At 31.2% G+C, this 21,031-nt stretch overlaps 1 protein-coding gene across 1 annotated transcript in view; it reads right to left on the bottom strand.

Annotated features, from left to right (window-relative positions):
- LOC127700413 (thyrotropin-releasing hormone receptor-like) overlaps nucleotides 1–1,753 on the bottom strand; it is a 78,364-nt gene extending 76,611 nt beyond the window's left edge. The window contains exon 1 of the mRNA XM_052203858.1: nucleotides 850–1,753. Coding sequence (XP_052059818.1) covers nucleotides 850–1,626 — 777 coding nt within the window. The 5' untranslated portion in view covers nucleotides 1,627–1,753. The remainder of the gene's footprint in view (nucleotides 1–849) is intronic.
- Nucleotides 1,754–21,031: the final 19,278 nt, after the last annotated feature.

Below are 21,031 nucleotides of genomic sequence, written 5' to 3'. Positions count from 1 at the left end.
TGATAAACACAACGTAATGTAAGACGCTGTTTTATTTACTCACCATAAACATGCCGAAACGTTCAGTGTGGCAAATATTTCAGGCTGAAGACGGTCACATTCAATTAAAAAAGCATTTTATAAGCAGACAATTGAATTATTTCAGGTTTGGGCAACGAGTCTGTAGATTATCACAAAGCTCATTTTTTGTCGACCTCATAACTATTTAAAACAGTTTATCAGTTTAATGAGTGCATTTCAATTTACTGTTTACTTTCGCTTCTCATGTTCTTGTATCATATTTTTTTCAACCCGAACCTCATATGGATTGTTGAAGGATAACTGTAATCTATTGATCAAGTCTTTACGGATAGTTGTCTCATTGGCAATCATATTCAACTCCTAGTTTTATTTAGTCATTTTGTTTCTGAATCTCTCATGCAATGGCAGTACCTTTCCAATTACTATTTATGTGCTGCATTTGAATATGTATCGTAACACTTTAAAGTGACTGAAAAGGGTTAACAAATCATCAAAAAATGTAGAAGACTCTTCTAAACAGCACCAGATCATTTGACATTGCAGCTTATAAAAGGAAATTCAAATTTGGATAGTTCGATTTCAATGTAAAACATGTTAAAATCATGTGAAATGAAAGAAAACACAAAAAAAGTTAAACACTGTATGCACATAGTTAATTAATAAATATATCATTACGTGATTATTTCTGTATTGGCCTTGTTATTGGTCCTCGGCCAGCTGTATTGGCCTGAGGCGAAGCCTCAGGCCAATACAGTAAGCCTCGGACCAATAACAAGGCCAATACAGAAATAATCACGTAATAATATCATAGTATGTGGTATTGCTTACCTGGCGTCTAGAGGATACAGCTGTCCGTTTCCGTTTGTCTATAGATCTTTTACGCCGGGAACAATAAATGGTTGTGTTGTATAGCATATGCACAATAGATGAATATAACACCGCAGTGATAACCAACGGTACAATATAAAAAATAACAAGATCTATCAAATAATATACCCTGTATTGATATCTTTCTAGTCTATAACCACAGGATTCCATCGTTTCACCCATATAATTTATTTCACATGTAATTTCACTAAGACCTAACCAAGGTGCACAATACATCAGAGCAAAACACCATAGTCCTATAATTATTTTCTTTGCACGTTCTGTTGTGCACATGATTTGAGCTTTCATTGGATGGCATATAGCAATGTATCTTTCAATGGTAAAGGCTGTTATAGAAAGCGCTGACGCGTTAGCTCCAAAATATTGCACGAAAACCATTATTGAGCATAAAACGTGTCCATACGGCCATTCAGCGCGCTTATAGAACGGTTCAGCTGTAGCAGGTAAGGCGGCTGATAATAATAACAAGAGGTCAGCGAAGGCGAGACTTAAGAGATAACAATTTGTAGTCGTATGCATACTGCGGCGTTTGATGACTACAGTTATAACAAGAATATTTCCAACAAACCCCATTACAAAAATCACGGTAAGTAAAATCACAGCTACTACTACGTAACATGCGGGAAAATGTTCGAACTCCTCTACAAGCATGCATTCGGACATTGTACAGTTAGTTATGTTACATGTAATGTTTATCAAACCGTCCCAAGGCTCCATCTGAAACTAGTGACACTTCATGAAAAAGATGAATAAAATTGAACTTTGTTGACGTTATACGTAATCACTAACTAGAAGTATCAAGTATAGACAATTTTTATAGAATAAATTCCATATTCAGGGGAAACGTTTCACGTATCCATAAAAATAATACATTTTAAATAACGAATAATTTATTTTTTCAGTTTACATCCTAGGGATGATACTTCTCATTATTTCCTCCAATCCGTGACATTGTTGCTTTACGTGGTATTATAGAAATTCAAGATTATATTACCACAAATCAATACAGTAATGTTTTTCTTCTTCCTTAGATAGAGATGAAACGTTTTATAAATATTTCAAGTAAATCCTGATAGAGATAAAATGTTTTATAAATAATTCAAACGAATCTTGAAACAGATGAACAGTTTTATAAAGTATTCTATGTGATCATATACAGGTGAAACGTTTTATAATTAATTCAAACGTGATTAGATATACTGTGTAATTTGTATTTCATTTTTAACTTTTTTTTTCTTTTTTTTTAAATTTCATCAATGCGTCTAATTAGTTCTGTTTTGATCTTCAAATAGGTTTAGAACGACACTGCTGTATACCACCATCAACGAGATAAATTATATGTAATTATAAAGAATTCAGTAGAGATGATTTTGATGAAAATTGTTAAAACTTTCAATCCAAAAGTATGCATTATGGATGTTTTTTGGGGGTAATTTGAGCATACTAGAAGCTCGCATCAAATATTGAAATAGTGTCTAGAATTAATCTTAGAACAGCTGTTGTCATGCAAAATTATATTTTTTTTTCTTAATTCAGCAAAATTATTACTCATGATAAATAAAATTGAAAATGCAAACGGGGAATGTGTCCCGACCAAAGAGCAGAAAACAGCCCAAGGCCACCAATGGGTCTTCAACACAGCGAGAAAATCCCGCAACCGTAGGCGGGCTTCAGCCGGCCCTAAACAAAAATGGGTACTATTTTAGCGAAAATGGACGCCACACTTAACTCCAAAACATATAAATGAACCAAAATTCAAAAAACATACAAGACTAACAAAGGCCAGAGGCTCCTGACTTAGGACAGGCGCAAAAATGTGGCGGGGTTAAACATGTTTTGAAAGATCTCAACCCTCCCCTAATACCTCTAGCCAATGTAGAATAAACAAACACACAGCAATACGCACAGTAAAACTCAGTTTAAAAGAAGTCCGAGTCCAATGTCAGAATAGGTAACAGAAGAAACTAAGCAAAATGACAATGATACATAAAATAACAAAGGACTACTAGCAGATACTGACATGCCAGCTCCAGGCCTCAATTAAACTGATTGAAAGATTATATCTTCATAATATGAACATACACACCTTGTGGCAAGAACTGCTAAATGATATTGAATTTTATAACTCATTTTGAAACATAGTTATAATATCATATTGTTGCTGAAAAAATCAAGGTACATGTACATCAAAACCATTCTTTATTATATCTATAATGGTTTACTTTTATAAATTGTAACTTGGATGGAGAGTTGTTTCATTGGCACTCATACCACATCTTCCTATATCTAGTTATTATATCTTACTGCATAGCATCATATATTGGAACTAATAACGAATATTTCGCTAAGCAAATACTAGTACCTAATAATTATAATAAATACACATAGTACTAGGTTCCTAAGTTACGCCACCAAATCAGACTTATCTTCGGGTTTCAGCTTCCAGGAGCAACCCGACGTGTTTCAAAGGTGGAGCAGAATATAATTACCCTTCCTTGGACTCTGAAATCACCCTGGCTTTGGTTAAATTTTGTGTAGTTAGACGTTGTGTATTGTAGGCTGTTGTTTGTCTTTCGGTAGTTTTTCCTTGTCATTGACTTCTGACTTTCAATAACCCTTTGATATCTTCTACATCTCTTATCTTATCTTTATATATATATATCGGTTTGATTTTTTTTTATATAGTTATTTAAGAACGATCGGAAAACGCAGAGATAAAAAGAATTTCAGATATGTAGATTTCTGTTGAAAAAAGTGAGACAAAAGCGTTATTTTCTATGCATTTCATTTTTTTTTGCGTTTTCTTAACTTTATTATCTGGCGTGTTAATGTTAATCTTATGTTAAAAGTAACCGGTATTTTTTTTACTCAGACTACAAATCAAAATTAGCTCTTTAAAACGACTTTTAACTACAATTATTTTAGTAAAATTATTTATCCGATTCGTTCGACTATATTTTATTTTTGCTTGTTTTCAAATAATTCCAATATGTTATTTTTTCAACTTTTTGTAAAGCTCACAACTGAAAGTGGTATAGTGTAATGCAAATATGACATTGATCAAACGATACATTATAATCTGCCAAGGTTTAATGAATCGTTAATAGTTATGTTATAATAGATGCACAAGATCGATATTACTTCAGTAGATAGTTATTGCTTGTTAAATGACATTTCCTTTTTTTGTTTTTTACATATGTTACTTTATACCTCGTAATTATCATGAATAATTCAGTATTTGGAATTTTGTATTTGACATACTACATGTATAGGAGAGAATAATTCTATTCTCTACTAAAAAGAGATTTCATGGTGACTTCCAATCATAATCTCTGTAGAACAAATAAAAAAATCATTAATCCATTCATAATTTATAGTACTTTGACTGAAATGGGGAAAAATCGCTTTCTTATGACATTATTTATCCATCTAAAAACATGCCTGGTTGTGATTTTATAATGATAAACGTTATGATATATAATTGGTAGTATCTGTTCTTAAAAATTCAATTCAGTAGTTTTTTTCTAGATATTATTTCATTAAAACAGAGTTTTTAGGAAATCTATCTATTTTCGTTCTATTCTTACATTACTGTGACTTGACTGTTAGTGTTGCAACTTTCCCATGGAAACTAATTAACAACATATTGTAATTTTACATATATTTTACTGAATATAAGATGTTTTAATTCAAATGATGTCTGATTCTTATAAATATAGAAGACTTTTCGAAAGAAAAATTGTATGAAAGCTTAGTTTGGACATTTTTATAGCAACTCAAATTACTACCCATCACTTTTAGCTTGAGAATAACAATAAAATTTCTATACAAACTGTTAGACTGATTTTTCATAAAAACATTGAAGTGGAATTAAAGTCTTATAGGATTGTAAGTATGCTTTATTTTATCACCTTGCACTTTCAAGACTTAACTGTGGTTTTCTACAGCAGTTTGTTCAAATTTCTGACCAGTTGAACATTTTGGTTATATAAAACAAATTGCAATTTGGTCAGAATTTTGAATAAATTACAATAGGTGGAGAGCAACACTAACAGTCAAGTCACAGTAAAATGACATATATTTAGAACACAATGAAATACATGTTAGTTTAATTAATGTTTTTTTTTATTTTGGTTCATTTATAAATATGTTTTGGAGTTCAGAGTGACGTCCATTTTCATTGAACTAGAACACATTTTTGTTTAGGGGCCAGCTGAAGCCCGCCTCCTGGTGCGGGATTTTCTCGCTGTGTTGAAGACCAATTGGTGGCCTTGGGCTGTTTTCTGCTATTTGGTCGGGTTGTTGTCTCTTTGACACATTCCCCATTTCCATTCTCAATTTTATAAACATCCATTTAAACCATTTATATTGTGGTTTGAAATCATTTAGTTTGTAATTATTATGCCTCAGTATGCAAATTCTTTATAGAATTACAGACAAATAAATTTACTAGTTTTACAAAATTGTCTGGAAAAGACTATTTACCGGTTGATAATTTCAAAAACCATTTTCTGGGTATGAACTAGTAATTGGAAATACATATATGTCAGTTAAATGACCATTCGCAACTTATGTTTGGAAACCACTATTACAAACCCCATTCAAACCAATATAAACTTACAGCTAGCATCTCGGGTATTGCCAGTCACAGACTTTTTAAACCAGTTTGCATTGGAAAAGATGAAAAGGAGAAAAGATCCTTTCTAAAACTTTTTTTTTGCCAACAAAAGTCTTGATGCCATAAACTTAGTCCATATCCTTCATCATAGATCACTTCACTCGAAAATCCTAAAGATCAGTCTGTACCTATCATTCCTTTTACCTATACCAAACCAATTGTCCAAATTTTCAATTACAAACACGTGTTGTAGGATCTCAATATTGAAGACTTCAAGTCTAAACCTCCTGATTGCACCTGTGCTAGTTCCCCATTCATATATAATCCGACTTGCATTGTTATTACTGGTGACCTAAACATTGTCAATATCACTTCTCTGCAAAATGTGTTATCCAAAGGCCAGAAATATTATGAGCCTAAATCCATCAATTGGAAACACAACTTCAAAATACTGATGAATTCAGTCAAGGATTATGCCAGCCAATGGTTTAAACGCGAGAAAGAAGGTTAAGATCCCCTTTCCAAATTGAAAGTGATTAAGACTCTGAGGCCGTTGATACAAATCAGTATTTAAAAACTGAATCGGTCAAATACCCATGCTACATCAATCTTTAAAGACCCAAATGTTGCAAAATACCTGAGTGTCCTACCTCAATGACAAATATGTTGTTGTCTCCGCAGATAAAGCACCAAAAACAACATTGTTTTTGTGTGTAAATCATATTACACAAACTGCTTGATAAATGGATTAGGTACTGGCAATTCACTTGGAAATTCAACATATAACCCCACGACATTTACCAAGGAGGAAATCTTCGAATATTATAGGTCTGTTTTATGTTCCTTTGGAATTTCAACCAAAGATGAAGAACTGGATCTTTCTTCACTTTGTTGGATGCCTAAACTACATAAGTGTCCTTACAAACAATGTTATATTGCTGGATCTTCCAAGTGCTTCACGAAACTTCTTTCTAAATTATTAACATCAATTTTATCAATAATCAAAGCCGGGCTTCAAAGTTATTGTGAAACTGCCTATTCTAGAGGTGGCGTGAATCAAATATGGATATTTAAAAAACCCAAAGATCATTTAAAGTACATACAATCTAAGAATCTTTCATCTCGCAATAGTATAAAAATATTTTACTTTTCTACACTTTACACAAGTATTCCCTATTCTAAACTAATGAGAAATTGAAAGAGTTGGTCCTGCTTTGTTTCATAAAATAAGAATGGCCAACGTAGATACAAGTATCTTGTCTTAGAGAGGGATAAATCGTACTTTGTTGCTCAGTCTTTAGTTTCTATGTTGTGTTTTGTGTACTGTTGTTTGACTGTTGGTCTTTTTCTCTTTTTTTGTCATGGCGTTTTCAGTTTATTTTCGACTTATGAGTTTGAATGTCCCTTTGGTATCTTTTGCCTCTCTTTTACCGGTTAATAATTTCATACACTATGAACTAAAAGCAAACATTTCCCTTACTTTCTGTATAATAAAACAGCTATTTCCTGGCTATTCTAACAATAGGTGTAACATCACTAATTCGGGCCAGGCCAGAAAGCACATACCAGAAAGTAGTACATACTTAACACAAAATAGTTCCTACGCATGGGTGTAACTTTCAAAATATGTACAATATTTAGGTAAATTTGGTATCAAATGAAAGCTGAATGACTGGTGTTTATTGTAGAACACTTTTTGACTTATAATTTTGAATAAAAAAACATTGCATTAAATTTAAAAAAGGGAGTACATTTTGACAGTTTGTCAGATTGGAAGTACCTGTTTTGGTACATCCGAAGTTCCGGGAACCAGTTCTTTCTTATATGCCATTAAAGGTATGTATATTTTTTCAGTACAAAGCACCATAGAGCTCTCGAGTGTTGCTTTGACATGCAATGATTGTCACTTTATTTGAACTTAAAACAAAAGAGCTGTGCCTGTTTGAAATTGAGGAATTTAACATAGAAAGCAATGCGGAAATGAATTAGTGGTGTACTTCCTATTACAGAGAATTATCAGAAATTCAATTTTTAGAAGTTGTACCTATTCCAATGAAAAAAGTCATATTTGAAGTCAGTAATCATGTTTTATCAACTTTTTTGGATGAACAATTCTGTTTATGGGAAATCTCAGCTCTTAAATTGACACAATAAGGTACTTTAGCCTTTTATGGTCATACAACATGCATACAGTTAAGACTTGACTCCAAGTTCTTATGTTTGCATAACTTGGAATTGAAATCAATAAAACATGTATATTATGACTTGTTTATGGTAAAACAAAATCTCTTGGTCAAATAATCCTATGATTTTTCAAGTTTTATTGGTTTTCTTATAGTAGCCTTTTACAATCTAGGCAAATGGTATATACTCATACAAGGATTAAAAAATCTCACTGTACATGCAATTTTGAACCAGTTTAGCAAGTTATACAGCTAAGGGATATATAAATTGCTCTTAACAATTTATGTTGTACCACATAAGTATTGTTTATACCAAAAATGTCCCTTTACCAATTTGAAGAAAAAAGGGGGGTACAATATTCTCAACTTTGTCTTAGGTTTGGACTTATATATTTTTATTTAATGAACAACCTCTGATAAAAATATGACTATTGGTAAGCACATTGCTTTCCTAGTAGAAATTAACAAATAGAACCAAAACATTGAAAATAAAAAATCGTATTGGCCATTAGTAATATCAATATGCAGTTTCCTTTGCATAACCCATATATGTTACTACTAGTCCAATTTGAGCTTAAAATTAGTAAAATAGTGTTAAAATTTGGACTAAAGCTTTATATATTTGTTATTGCTTGAAATAGATCATAGAATGAAACAACGTAATGCTGAAGTCAATAAAGCAAGTTTGGTTCTGTTTAAGGTGTAACACCACTAATTCGGGCCAGGCCAGAAAGCACATACCAGAAAGTAGTACATATTTAACACAAAATAGTTCCTACGCATGGGTGTAACTTTCAAAATATGTAGAATATTTAGGTAAATTTGGTATCAAAGGAAAGCTGAATGACTGGTGTTTATTGTAGAACACTTTTTGACTTATAATTTTGAATAAAAAAAACATTGCATTAAATTTAAAAAAGGGAGTACATTTTGCCAGTTTGTCAGATCTGGAGTACCTGTTTTAGAACATCCGAAGTTCCGGGAACCAGTTCTTTCTTATATGCCATTAAAGGTATGTTGATTTTTTCAGTACAAGGCACCATAGAGTTCTCGAGTGTTGCTTTGACATGCAATGATTGTCACTTTATTTGAACTTAAAACAAAAGAGCTGTGCCTGTTTGAAATTGAGGAATTTAACATAGAACGCAATGGGGCAATGAATTAGTAGTGTACTTCCAATACCAAGTTTATCGTCCGCTTTGAGTCGGGAAATAGTTGGACTCGGGGAACCATACATTTTAAACTGTCCCCATAGCCAATTAATAAGTGTATACTACTTTATTTCCTCACTGATAGCAAATGGAATTCTGTGGACACGGTGATTTTGTTTGCTTATATTTTATTTGATTATATTACGAGGATTTTTTTTTTAGATTGAAAATTTCACAGTTTTCCTTGTATGATAAATTTTGACTACCCTCGGTGAGCAACTCAAGATTACTTGTCACTTGAAAAATGATGAATGATATTTATTAGATCGTTTCTAATATCGATGTATTTTTTGCAATTAAAGAAGAAATGAAATCCATCCTCATGAGGAGCACCACATACAGAGTATGGATTCTGTATTGCACAATGTATTTCATTTAGATTATTCGTTATTTAGAAATGCGACTGAACAGGGTACATTAAATTTCTGATGACAACTTATGATCTACTTTAACAATATGGCTAATTGTTTACAGTTCTAAAAAATGCATTGACGTTAACATTTTAACTTCAGAAGTAATTGAAGTATGATCAAAGTTATAATTTCAATCAAACTTTTTGTAAGTGGTAGATAGATTGGTTATTCAAGGACAAGGTTTAAATGGACATTACCTGTACGCCAACCGAATTAATTCAAACACTCAAATTTGAATTAATATCATAAATAACAATAAACCGTAATTACAAAAGTTTCATAGAAAACAATACACAATGTCTGGAATCGTTATAAAGTATCAACATTTCGTGTGTATAACTTCACAAATAATACATGATGGTCTTGGAGTATAGATTCTAGGTACTGACGTTGTTTATCATCTTAATTACGTGTTATAGTGTTCTTTTATTTGTCTTTGTAAATTATTTACCTTTACTGTTTAGTCCATTTTTGGTATAAGCCTTTTGGCGTGGCTCGGTACTTATACATCCCGGCATTGTTTTATTGTGCTATGGTCATTTATTGTATTCCTGTCTTTCGTTTTTGCCTATGTGTTTGTCTATATGCCATTTTGTTTTTCTTTGTTGACAAATTTGTTTGATTTTATAGTGATTAAGATTATAACACAATGTTGACTGCTGTACCCCTACTTTCGACATTTTACATATTATGCCTGTTTGTTTTGTTCACACATTGTTGTCAATATAGTGGAATTTTATGCGACTGTCATTCAAGTGAGAGCTAGATATAAAACCAGGTTTTATCCACAATTTTCTACATAAGGAAATGCCTGTACCAAGTCAGGAATATGACAGTTGATTTCCATTCGTTTGATGTGTTTGAGCTTTTTATTTTGCCATTTGATAAGGGACTTTCCGTTTTTAATTTTCCTTGGAGTTCGGTATTTTTGTTATTTTATTTTTTGCTTACTGGACGCCATCCGACATGTTGTCTAATCAACTATTGACATGACCAATGAAAATTGTCAATGAACATGTAAAACCGTTATTATTGTAAATAACAACAGACCACCACCCACAAAATACAAACAGATAGGTAAGCACGTGTACGGTATAAAGGCGATTTTCTTAGTTCTGTTGATATTATTTCAAAGACTAACACATATTAGTTTATTGCAAATCTTTCACTCATAACCTGTATATTCTTTTTTTCAGGTCTAATTATTCAGCGGAACCGATCTTCCTGTTTCTGACGTCCCTAGATTGACTTTTCAGCCGATATTTGTTTCAATCACTGGACAAATTGAGCACATGCACAACCCATCTCAAACAAAGATTAAATCAAAGGTTTCATGCATACAAATCCCAATGAGGAGAAATTATTGACTCGTAGCCTAAATTAGAGATCAGCATGTTCTAAAGCTTATTTGGACAAAATTTTCCAAACTGACTGATTATAGCGAAAAATTATTTTAATATCCCGCTGTATTAATGTTTGAAAAAAAAATATTATTGTCTAAATCGTTGATAACGCCCTTATGACATTATAGTAATTGAATATATTAGGTAAATCCTCCATTAATATATTCAAGTTATGTTTGTGATCTATTGGTAGACGGTAGCTGTGATGATATAATTTTCCTCATCAAATGGGCAGAAAACCACTTATTACCATAATTAAGTAAGATAAATTGGTGTTCTATGGAAGAGACTGTGATTGATAACAAAGCAAATAATGCGTTACATTGAGTTTGAATAAAGTTTAAAGATTTTTTTTAAGTACATATAGGTCAGTAGTTGTCGTTAACTTTGTTGCTGTATATCATATACATATCATATATTTCTTCTTTTTTTTTACATCAATCAGAATTTTCTTATTTGATTTGTTTTACCTTTTTCATGTCGGGTCCTTTGATAACTTACTATAGGGTATACGGGTTTTTAGCATTTTGCACGGCTGTACGGTGAACTACAGTCTCTAATTTCTATGTAACTTGATCTCGGATGGAAAGTTGACTCATTGTTAACCATACCGCATCATCGTTCGTCTTCAACTTATGAGTTTGATTATCCCTCTGATATCTTGTCTGTCTCTTATCTTATCTTTATATGAATTGGTTTAACAACTTTTTATGTAGTTATTTTACAACAATCGGAAAAGGCAGAGAGAAACAAAAATACAGTAATAAATTTTGTAGATTTCTGTTGAAGAAAGTGAGACAGAAGCAATATATGCTAAGCATTCTATTGCTATAGCGTTTTATTCACTATGTTTAACGTTTAACTTAGTATCTGACGTGCTGATGTCAATCTTATGTTAATCAGATAACGGTATCTTAGTTTTTTCTTTTATCTTACTACAAAGCAAAATTTAATGCCTGCAAATGTCTCTTCAAAAGGAGGTTGAAGTGGCTGTAAATGTGTTTTGTATTCATTCTTATTTTTTGTAGGGTCAGTTTTTTTCTCAACTCAAGATTTAACTAGAAATTATTTCCTTTTCGGAATATGTATGTATATATTTAAAATCCCCGAAAAAATTAAACTTTTAAATGATCATTAGGGAAATTAAAAATATAATTTACAAAAAAGTATTCGAATATAAAATAAATAATAAATAATATTCACTAATGATAATAATTACAATGTCTATATGAATTGACAACCTAATATTCTTTTGGAAATGAATGTTTTGAATATTGATAAATTATTAATTCGATGCATGAAGCAAAGGTACAATGTTAACATGAAAATATCTGATGCCTATGTTTATGAAAGACCAACATGACTATGAAGTGCATACCATATATCCGCAGGTTGCGCAACATAAATTTCTAATATCGAAAATGAGAATCACAAGATGACAGATCTCAGCGTGTTTCTGACTTATTGCTCTTACGGAAGAATCATCAGATAACATGTATCAGCGTGTTTCTGACTTATTGATCATGAGGAAGAAAACGACTCTTTACCTCCAGTATCAAACGGGAAAATTACACGTTGAAAAAGGCAAAATGAGTTGTATGTATGCGATATACATGTTCCTTTGTATAGGTCCACTAGCATAAGATGAATCCCTATTATTTTTGTCGTTGGGTTTTCGTATATCTCGCGTATTATCTCCTACGATTCAAAATATATGTTGTTTCTATTTAATATTTGATAACTGCCTCCACCTCAACTGATTCATGCGAAACGAACGTATCAAAAACTAATTTCGATGAGAAAATGTACGTGTTTGTGCTGTACAAAATAAGGAATTTGGTATATTGATAAGAATATATTTGATACCTTCTATCATATTTACAAATTTCATTCTTTTAAAATGTAGCTTTTATTTGTTTGTAATTTGAAGATTTGATTTCCTTTAAAATGCTTTCGGACTACCTTCTTGTGCTAAATTATATCGACAAATACAGTACTTTTGGTACCAATCGGGAAAATTACAAGTCGCCATATGCATATTCAGTGGTAATTAGACGATACATGTATATATAATTTTATCCTCTACATGAACGTTTTTTTTTTATCGTTGGGTTGCTTCCTCGGTGACATATACCCTACACCTCCTTATATTCATAATACCCAAGAGTGCAAATTTATTCCAGTTTCTAAATTCTACAAATCATAAAATGATAATTTTGTAATATTCAATCACTACCCTAACTCCAGATCAACTGATAGATATGAAACAAACATACCAGATACTAATTTCGATAAAAGACATTTACGTGTTTGTGTTGCAAATTCATATATTTGATATTATGCTGACATCTAATATATCAATTGGGTATTCCCGCGAGATCGTTGATGAATACTAATATCATTTGATTAAAAACAAAAACTTCAGAAAAATGTTTGCTGATTAGGGAAATTAATTTTACTTTGAGTTTCCCTGTTTATGTGGAACTGTTATCATTTACAAAACAATGTATTTTTAAAATTTGTTACGTTCCGTTTACCCACGAAAACTTACTTTAAATAGAATCTAGTATAAACAACAAAAATTGTCCTTTTTTATTTTGATATTTCAGTTTCACACGAGAAAACCTATGCAATAAATTGCGAAAAAAGAGACGATAGTTTGTTCTCCGTTGTTAATTGGCCCTTTTGGACGGCATGTTCCTTTTTCACTTTTTTATCGTGTGTATAATTCCTAACTCGTTTGCCGTGTCCGTGTCTGTAATAACGTTTTAGATTTCAATTAACTTTTTAAATGTAAAACGAGTTAAAAATTAAGTCAGGGATTTTGTTGCTACAAATTACGTAAAACATTCACTAAATGCTTTCATAGATACAGAAATTTATTTTTTAACTTTGGCTCTACCTGTAGAACAATAGTTCAAATGGTAACTTTTAAATAGGCGACTTTCACGATCCCACACTTTTCAGATAAGACTAATTATAGAATCTTCTTATCAATCGATAATGAGGCTGAGGGTGTATCGATCGCTTCCGGCTGCATTAAAAACAATGGCATCAAACGTAAACAAAATGCTGAACTATTCTCTCGATAAATTATGGGCCATGACTTGTTTGAAATTGCGAGAAATTTTAAAAGAAAATAAACAAAATGTTACAGGCAACAAACAAATATTAGTAGCCCGATCAGGGATGGGCACGATTACTGACAAATGTAATCGACTAATAATCGATTACATGAAGGATTTTTGTGCAATCGATTAATAATCGATTACTCTAAATTTGGTATGTAATCGATTGCAATCGATTACTTTATCAAAAGTAATTACATTACTTTTCGATTATTATCAATTACATGTTATAAAATATTGAAGAAAGTTTAAACACAACTTATTTAGAGTGGTAATTTAGAACTTTACAAAAACAGCTTTTAAAGCATTGTTTCCAAATGTTATATTGACAGTCGTTTTCTAGATGAAAGCTCTTACAGAGGATCTAAACTATTTAAATATTCTTGAGTGAGTGATGATAAACATGAGAACATTCTTGAAATGAAATCGACAATTGTATCAATTGCTTCCTTATATTGTAGGTCATTTTCTCCATAGTTTGCAAATTTTTGTTGTCATACTGACTTAATTTTGATATTTACTCTTATTTAACAGGATGGTATATTTGAATATAATGAGTATGAGAGGTTTCCTATGAAAAAAAATATATAAAAAAGAAGAGTTAATTTAACTAATTTTAAAAGATGGAAATTTATAATTTATAGTTACATGAATGAATTTATCCTTTTGTTTGGATAATCCCCCTAATTACAGGTTATACAATTGCCAATGGAGAACAATTTATAACCTAAGGGCAACAACATGTATTAAATCTCTCATTTAATTAAACATAATTGAAATCAAAACATAGTCTGTATCACATTGATTAGAGTTCTTTGCTCATCTGATTAGTAATTATAAAAACAAGAAGGTTTTTGAGAATTCTTTGTTCTCTTTTCAAAATCATAAACAATTTACATTTTAGTGACACAATGGGATACATGTATCTATTACTGAACAAAAATTTCAATGCATTGGTTCATTGTAAAAATGTTTTGTATTCTTTCCTAATTTTGATGTCATAACACTATGACGAATCAACAATTTATCTACTCTAAGCTAAAGTTCTAAATATAATTGAAAATTAAGCTTTAAAAAATGTTATTACATATATAAAAGCATTCTTCTTTAGTATAGTACAGAACTTAACTTAGGACTACAAGTACATTTATGTATTTTCCTATTTTGAATCTATTTTCTTATTTTTAACATTTTTGTGTTTAATAAAAAATGTTTCAAATTATTGACAAGCATTGGAAGTCATTTATTTCAAAAGCTGGAAATAAAGTAAAATTTGTTAGCCTAGGAGATTTGGTTTATCATAATGCAGCTTGAGACAACAGATCTAAATAAGGTATTTGATAAACTCTCAAGTAATATTGATGCATTCTATTTTATCAGTACTTTAAACTGATGAATACATGCAGTTGTCTATTTTCATTTAAACTAGGTTTTATTTCAAACTATATTACTAAAGTAATCGAAAAGTAATCAATGATTACATCATAATTTTTGCTGTAATCGATTAAATTACGATTACATGTAATCGAAAATGTTGTCGATTACAGATTACTGTCGATTACTTGAAAAAATGTAATCAATTACAATCGATTACGATTACAGATTACGATTACCCCATCCCTGAGCCCGATGTTATGCATTAAATCCCGTTATTGACGAAAGAAAAGATGCTACTTCCAGCTCTGGTAACAGTGACGAAAGTGTGAATGAAAACGCTGACGATACCACTGCTGTAGACCCATTTCTTCAGTTAGAAACATTAAAGAAAATTGGTTTTAATGAACTAAATTTGACAGCAAGAGGTTGACAGTGGGAAACAGACTTACGAATGTTTCCTCCCCTTAACTTTCACCAACTGTACGAGTATTTGGTTGTGCGAACACTAAAATATGAAGAGGGAGTCATGAAAGGAGTCAGCCACAAGAAAATGAAATCGTATCAATTTTTTAAAGAAGGACATATTATGACTTATGAAATAGCTCGGGGATTCGGAAAAGTATGGGTAAAATCCAAAGTTGTGGCATCAATGAAACATGAGATGTACAGAATCATTGTGGTCTGCAAAGATGATGATGACGTTTTATATGGAGCATGTGAATGTCCTGCAGGGTATGTTTAATAGACAAATAAAATAAGACACCTCTCAAATGCCTTTTTCTGAATAATTTCTGTTTCCAACAAGTGTAAACATTGTGACTGTAAAGGTTAAGTGTGTTTTACTGTGTATCTACAGTACTATACATTTTTGCTGTACCTACTTTTTTTTTACACTGGCAGTACACAACGTATTTATACTTACAGGATACTCTTTGTTAAGATCTTTTGTCGGAAAATATAATAAATAAGCTTATTAAAGAAGGTCTTGTAAATAAGGGAACAACAATTTTACTTTAAAAAAGGAGGGTTCATTCTGATTTTTTTCTTATGTACATGTACCACATACACATCAAATAATTTATTTCTTTTTGTGCAAAACTTGTTCAGAAAATAGTTCAATATATTATTTTAAATTTAATGTCAATGACAAATTTTCTTCTCCCTGATCAAAATATTTTCTTCAAAGTTAGGAATGGTAATATAAAGGAAAAGATAAATCTGCTCCTCCTTCGGAGTTAAATTGTTATCCCCTTAATATGGTCCAGATGAGTAGTTTTTTTGCTTCTGGTGAACATATTTTATTTCTTACAAGTAACAAGAAAATTATTCAAATATATTTTGCACGTAGTACTGCTTAGCTACATTTGTAGATTCAAACATAACTTACTCAATCTAAAAATTCCTGAAATATTGTCCACTGGATGCAATTAAACAATCCAATATATGACTAAAGAGTGTGCATTTTTCATAAATATGTACTTCATAAATATGTATATACACTCATTGTACATATGTACAAGTTAATAACTACACATCTTGTATGTATCGGTTGCAGATCCAAAGTTTGCTACCCTGATTGGACATCATGGACATGTTCAATACATTTAAAAACATAACACGGAAAAAGTGCTACAGTATTCCATCCACATGTACATGTATATATGTATGCCTTTGTATGAAAATTTATACCAGACATCAGTAAACATATACCTTTTTTTCGACAAGACATGTATTAATGTTTTTTATTTGTATTGTTTCAGGCTAGGTATAAAAGGAGCAGGAAAATGCAACCATTTAGGAGGTTTGCTTTTTGCATTGAATGACTTTCATGAAAAAGGATTACATCAAAGAACTGAGAGGGTATCCTGTACATCAAAACTAAATGGTTGGATTGTACCAAGAAATTTAACGGTGAAACCAAAACCTCTGAAAGAAATAAAAGTTAAAAAGGTTCAATTTGGTAAAACGACATCAGAAAGACAAACTGAGAACCTTTATGACCCACGAGCACCACAGGACCGTACTCTTAACACATTTGCTTTAAGTAAACTTTACAGTGACCTTGAAGAACATGCTCCAAACTCATCATTTTTCTTATACCATGATCCTCCTGCGTGTCATGATGAACCTGATTATTTTGACCATATTGAGAGTGTAGATGTTGCCCTTGAAACATCAGTAAATGCTACATATACATGTACAATAAGTGATACAGTTCATGCAAAATCAGATAACAATGACAACTTTAAAATTACTTTAATAACAGAAAATAAGGAAATTGATGACAAAATTGAAGTAGATGAGAACTTCATTGATAAATTTGTGACATCTGTTATTGAAAATGAAAACATTAGTGATGATGAAATTAAACATACAGAAAAAATTACCCGAGGTCAATCTGAAAATATATTTTTGGAAAAAACTACATCAATTCTTGCTTGTCAGAAAGAACAGCTTTTGGAATATGGAACAAATGAATTCCTGATGGCACACCATTTTGCAGAAAAGCAAAACTAAAACATCCATAAAAACTACACTGCTTTCCCCTTGATCTTTTAGTGACTGATGTAGCCATGTTTATCTACAATAAAAATATTTTTTCTCCTAAATTGTTATACCAAATGTTAAAGAGTAGACAATGTGCATTTATTTCACATTTTTTCTTTATTATATCAACTGCAAGTGCTCTTTTAAACTATAAATAATAAGTATATTAAATATCCTTAGTTTAATCAGCAAGTATGATAGGTCGCCGACAAAACATCATGTACATAATGACTTGAGTTGATACACCCCCCTTTTTTACTTAGTGCCAAATAAACAGTTTATGCACAAAATGTAAGTAGTCAAACATGAAAGACAAGTATTTCGCACATATTTATACTTTAAAATCATGATTTATTTTCATTATGTTGTCAAATCTGACCGTATTTGAATCTCTTTCTTTTTACAAACACACGTTGTTGTACTGCCGAAATGTAAACAAATGAATGCATGAACGATTTTTCATTTATCGTGTTGATTTTTTAGTTATTTCCAATAAATAAACTTACCAGACAATGCTAAAAGTAACTAAAGTCGTTGAAAAATTAGGTTATCTTCTGATTCAGTACGTTTAAACAGTAGAAAATGCAGTATTTTGTTGATTATCGTTGTAGTTGTATTTACACCCTAAGCCTCGATTTCGACAAACTTCCGGGTGATTATAAACCTCGGAGCAATCCGAAGTAACCACGATGCGAAAGGGGTCTAAATTGTAATGCTTTATATTTCTATTAAGATGTACTCTTGTCGAAAGTATTGAAAATTCTAAGTGAAACAATGTACCATGAAATAGAATAGAATAAATATTCCAACTGTAAAAGAAAGATTGTTTATATATTGGCGAGTTTTGGAAGTGTCTATGGGCCACTCGATATCCTCGGAATCACGATTCTCGAAACGTCTCCAAAATTTTCCATCATTTATATAGGTAGTTATTTATGTCTTTGATACGGTCCTTCTATGGATAGGCTACAACGTGACATTGTATATATCAACAATCCGACAAACGATTTATTTGTAGATTTGAAAGTAAAACAATAAAGACTAGGTTGCATTCTAAAAATCATTTATATGTTAGAACCTATTTGTCTTTTGACAAAACATATGTTTTTATTGTGTGAATGTTTATTAAATATCAAGTATAATGATAACGCAATTATATAATTCATGCTTTGAGACGGTCCCTCTACGCGTTGTGTGTGTTGTATTTAATAAACCTGGGAATAGTTTATTGATATACAATGACCCAGAATAAACTGATAATTTCTAAACGTTTATCATTTGATATTTAGTATTTCAATCATAGCATGAGAAAATGTGGGAAAGAATGAAGAAAATTAAGAAAACGATATTTCTGTTAAAAATATTTATCTAAGGTCGGAAACACAGTGGTCGGAAAGCAGAAAGATAATTAAACAAAAGGATTTTTCTGTAAAAAAAATATCTAATTTCATTAATAGATACTACCAGACTAAGAGAATATTCATTGTTAAGGTAAAACTGAGACTGAATTTATTCCTAATAATTATAGAATATAATTAAAATTGTAATATATACGTGCATTATGTTCACAGGTTTGATCAGTCATTACATTTATGAAAATTATATGTAACGTATGAGCACCAATGAGCAGGGATGCGTACCAAAAGTTAGCTAAATATCTAAATTTTAAACGGTCGTGAATGAAAAAATACTTGCGTGGTTTCAATTCGCAAGGATTTAAAATGCTTGCATCTCACAAAAAACGTAATTAATATTTTACAATTATAATCATAAGAAAATTTAATTACTATCATAATGTTAATTATTTTTTTTAATTTTTTTTTTTATTAGTTCAACCTTATAGCATCTAAATATTTGTACTATGGTACGGTTTTGAAAATTGTATTCATTGTGTTGGTCAGCTATCCTACACGTCTTGACTCATTCACATTATACATCACCCTGTTCACACGCACACTATCGGTTTGCGTTCACAAAAATTCCGGATAAAATGTCAATGAATCCGGAGTCAAAACACTTGAGGTAGGTAGTCTGACATCTGATTTCAACTATAAGATTAATATATGTGATGACGCAAATGCGTATTCTTATCCAGTGTATCAGTGCGTACGCTTTCTATTTACTATTTCTTGCGCAAAAATACCACGTTCATGCATAAATATTAATTTCACTCGCGAATGCGAATTTTCGATTTTCTTATCTAAATTCAGGACACGGCAAAAAAGAGCTTGCCATGTGACTTTCAAGGACAGTCATCATTGCTTACGGTATTATGACCTCTAGCTGTTTCTCTTTTGTTTTCCCTTTTGAGTCACTGTCAATTATAAAATTTTGAAATGCCAAGGATTTTCTACCCAAGGAATAGATAGATTACTTAACTTCGTTCTTTATTTGGCCTTTTTAACTATTTTATTCGAGCGTCACTGATGATTCCTTGTAGACTTAACTCGCGTGTGGCGTACAACATGTTAATCCTGGTATTTTTTATATCAACACGTCTTTTTATATAAATTGGTTCTTTTGAGAGTATGTTCAGGTATTCATAAAACTTCTGAAAATAAGATATTCTTCAAAACCAAGTTTCCTTGTAAAATATTTGGATTGATCTAAGTAAAATCAGGAAATCCTTAAAATTTGAGATGTTTTATGAGACCAAAATAAGTCTCTATATAAGAGGTCTTAATGAAGCTGGTGTGTTACTCTCAAGAAAAATATACGAAACCTTCTTATAAGTTGCATGCCACAGGGTTTCACTTCACATGGAAAATGGACTTTAAATGTATCTGTACAACATCTACCATGAGTACAGACAACTTCAAAAACGAGTTGAGAATATGAAGGCACCCATGCAGGAAACAAAATATAAAGATGTGATAGATAAAATAAATGCATCCAGATTATAAAGCAAACTGAGTGCTTAAATTTATATTGCGATTGGTTTGTGCAATTTGCATTATACATCTGGTTTGTAGAAACTGCGATTTGCAATAGGATTATAAGAAAATGATGTAAAATCCCAAGTAATAAATGCAATAGTCGAGCTTTAAAATGTATATTCAAATAGTAGCTGTATATACACTTTTCTATTCACACCTATCCATCATTGCTTTCAACTGACTTGTGCAAGAATGTACACACTATTACATATTTTTAATAAAGGTAGTTTAACTTCATCATTATCTCCTTCTATTCACAGTCAATTATTTCAATTCAAGCAAACAAAAATTCAGCAACAATCTTTT

Source organism: Mytilus californianus, unplaced genomic scaffold, assembly GCF_021869535.1.
Source record: "Mytilus californianus isolate M0D057914Y unplaced genomic scaffold, xbMytCali1.0.p SCAF_5, whole genome shotgun sequence".
Taxonomy (NCBI): Eukaryota; Metazoa; Mollusca; class Bivalvia; order Mytilida; family Mytilidae; genus Mytilus; species Mytilus californianus.
The sequence above is the reverse complement of the archived record's forward strand: the minus strand, read 5'-3'. Positions and strand labels throughout refer to the sequence as shown.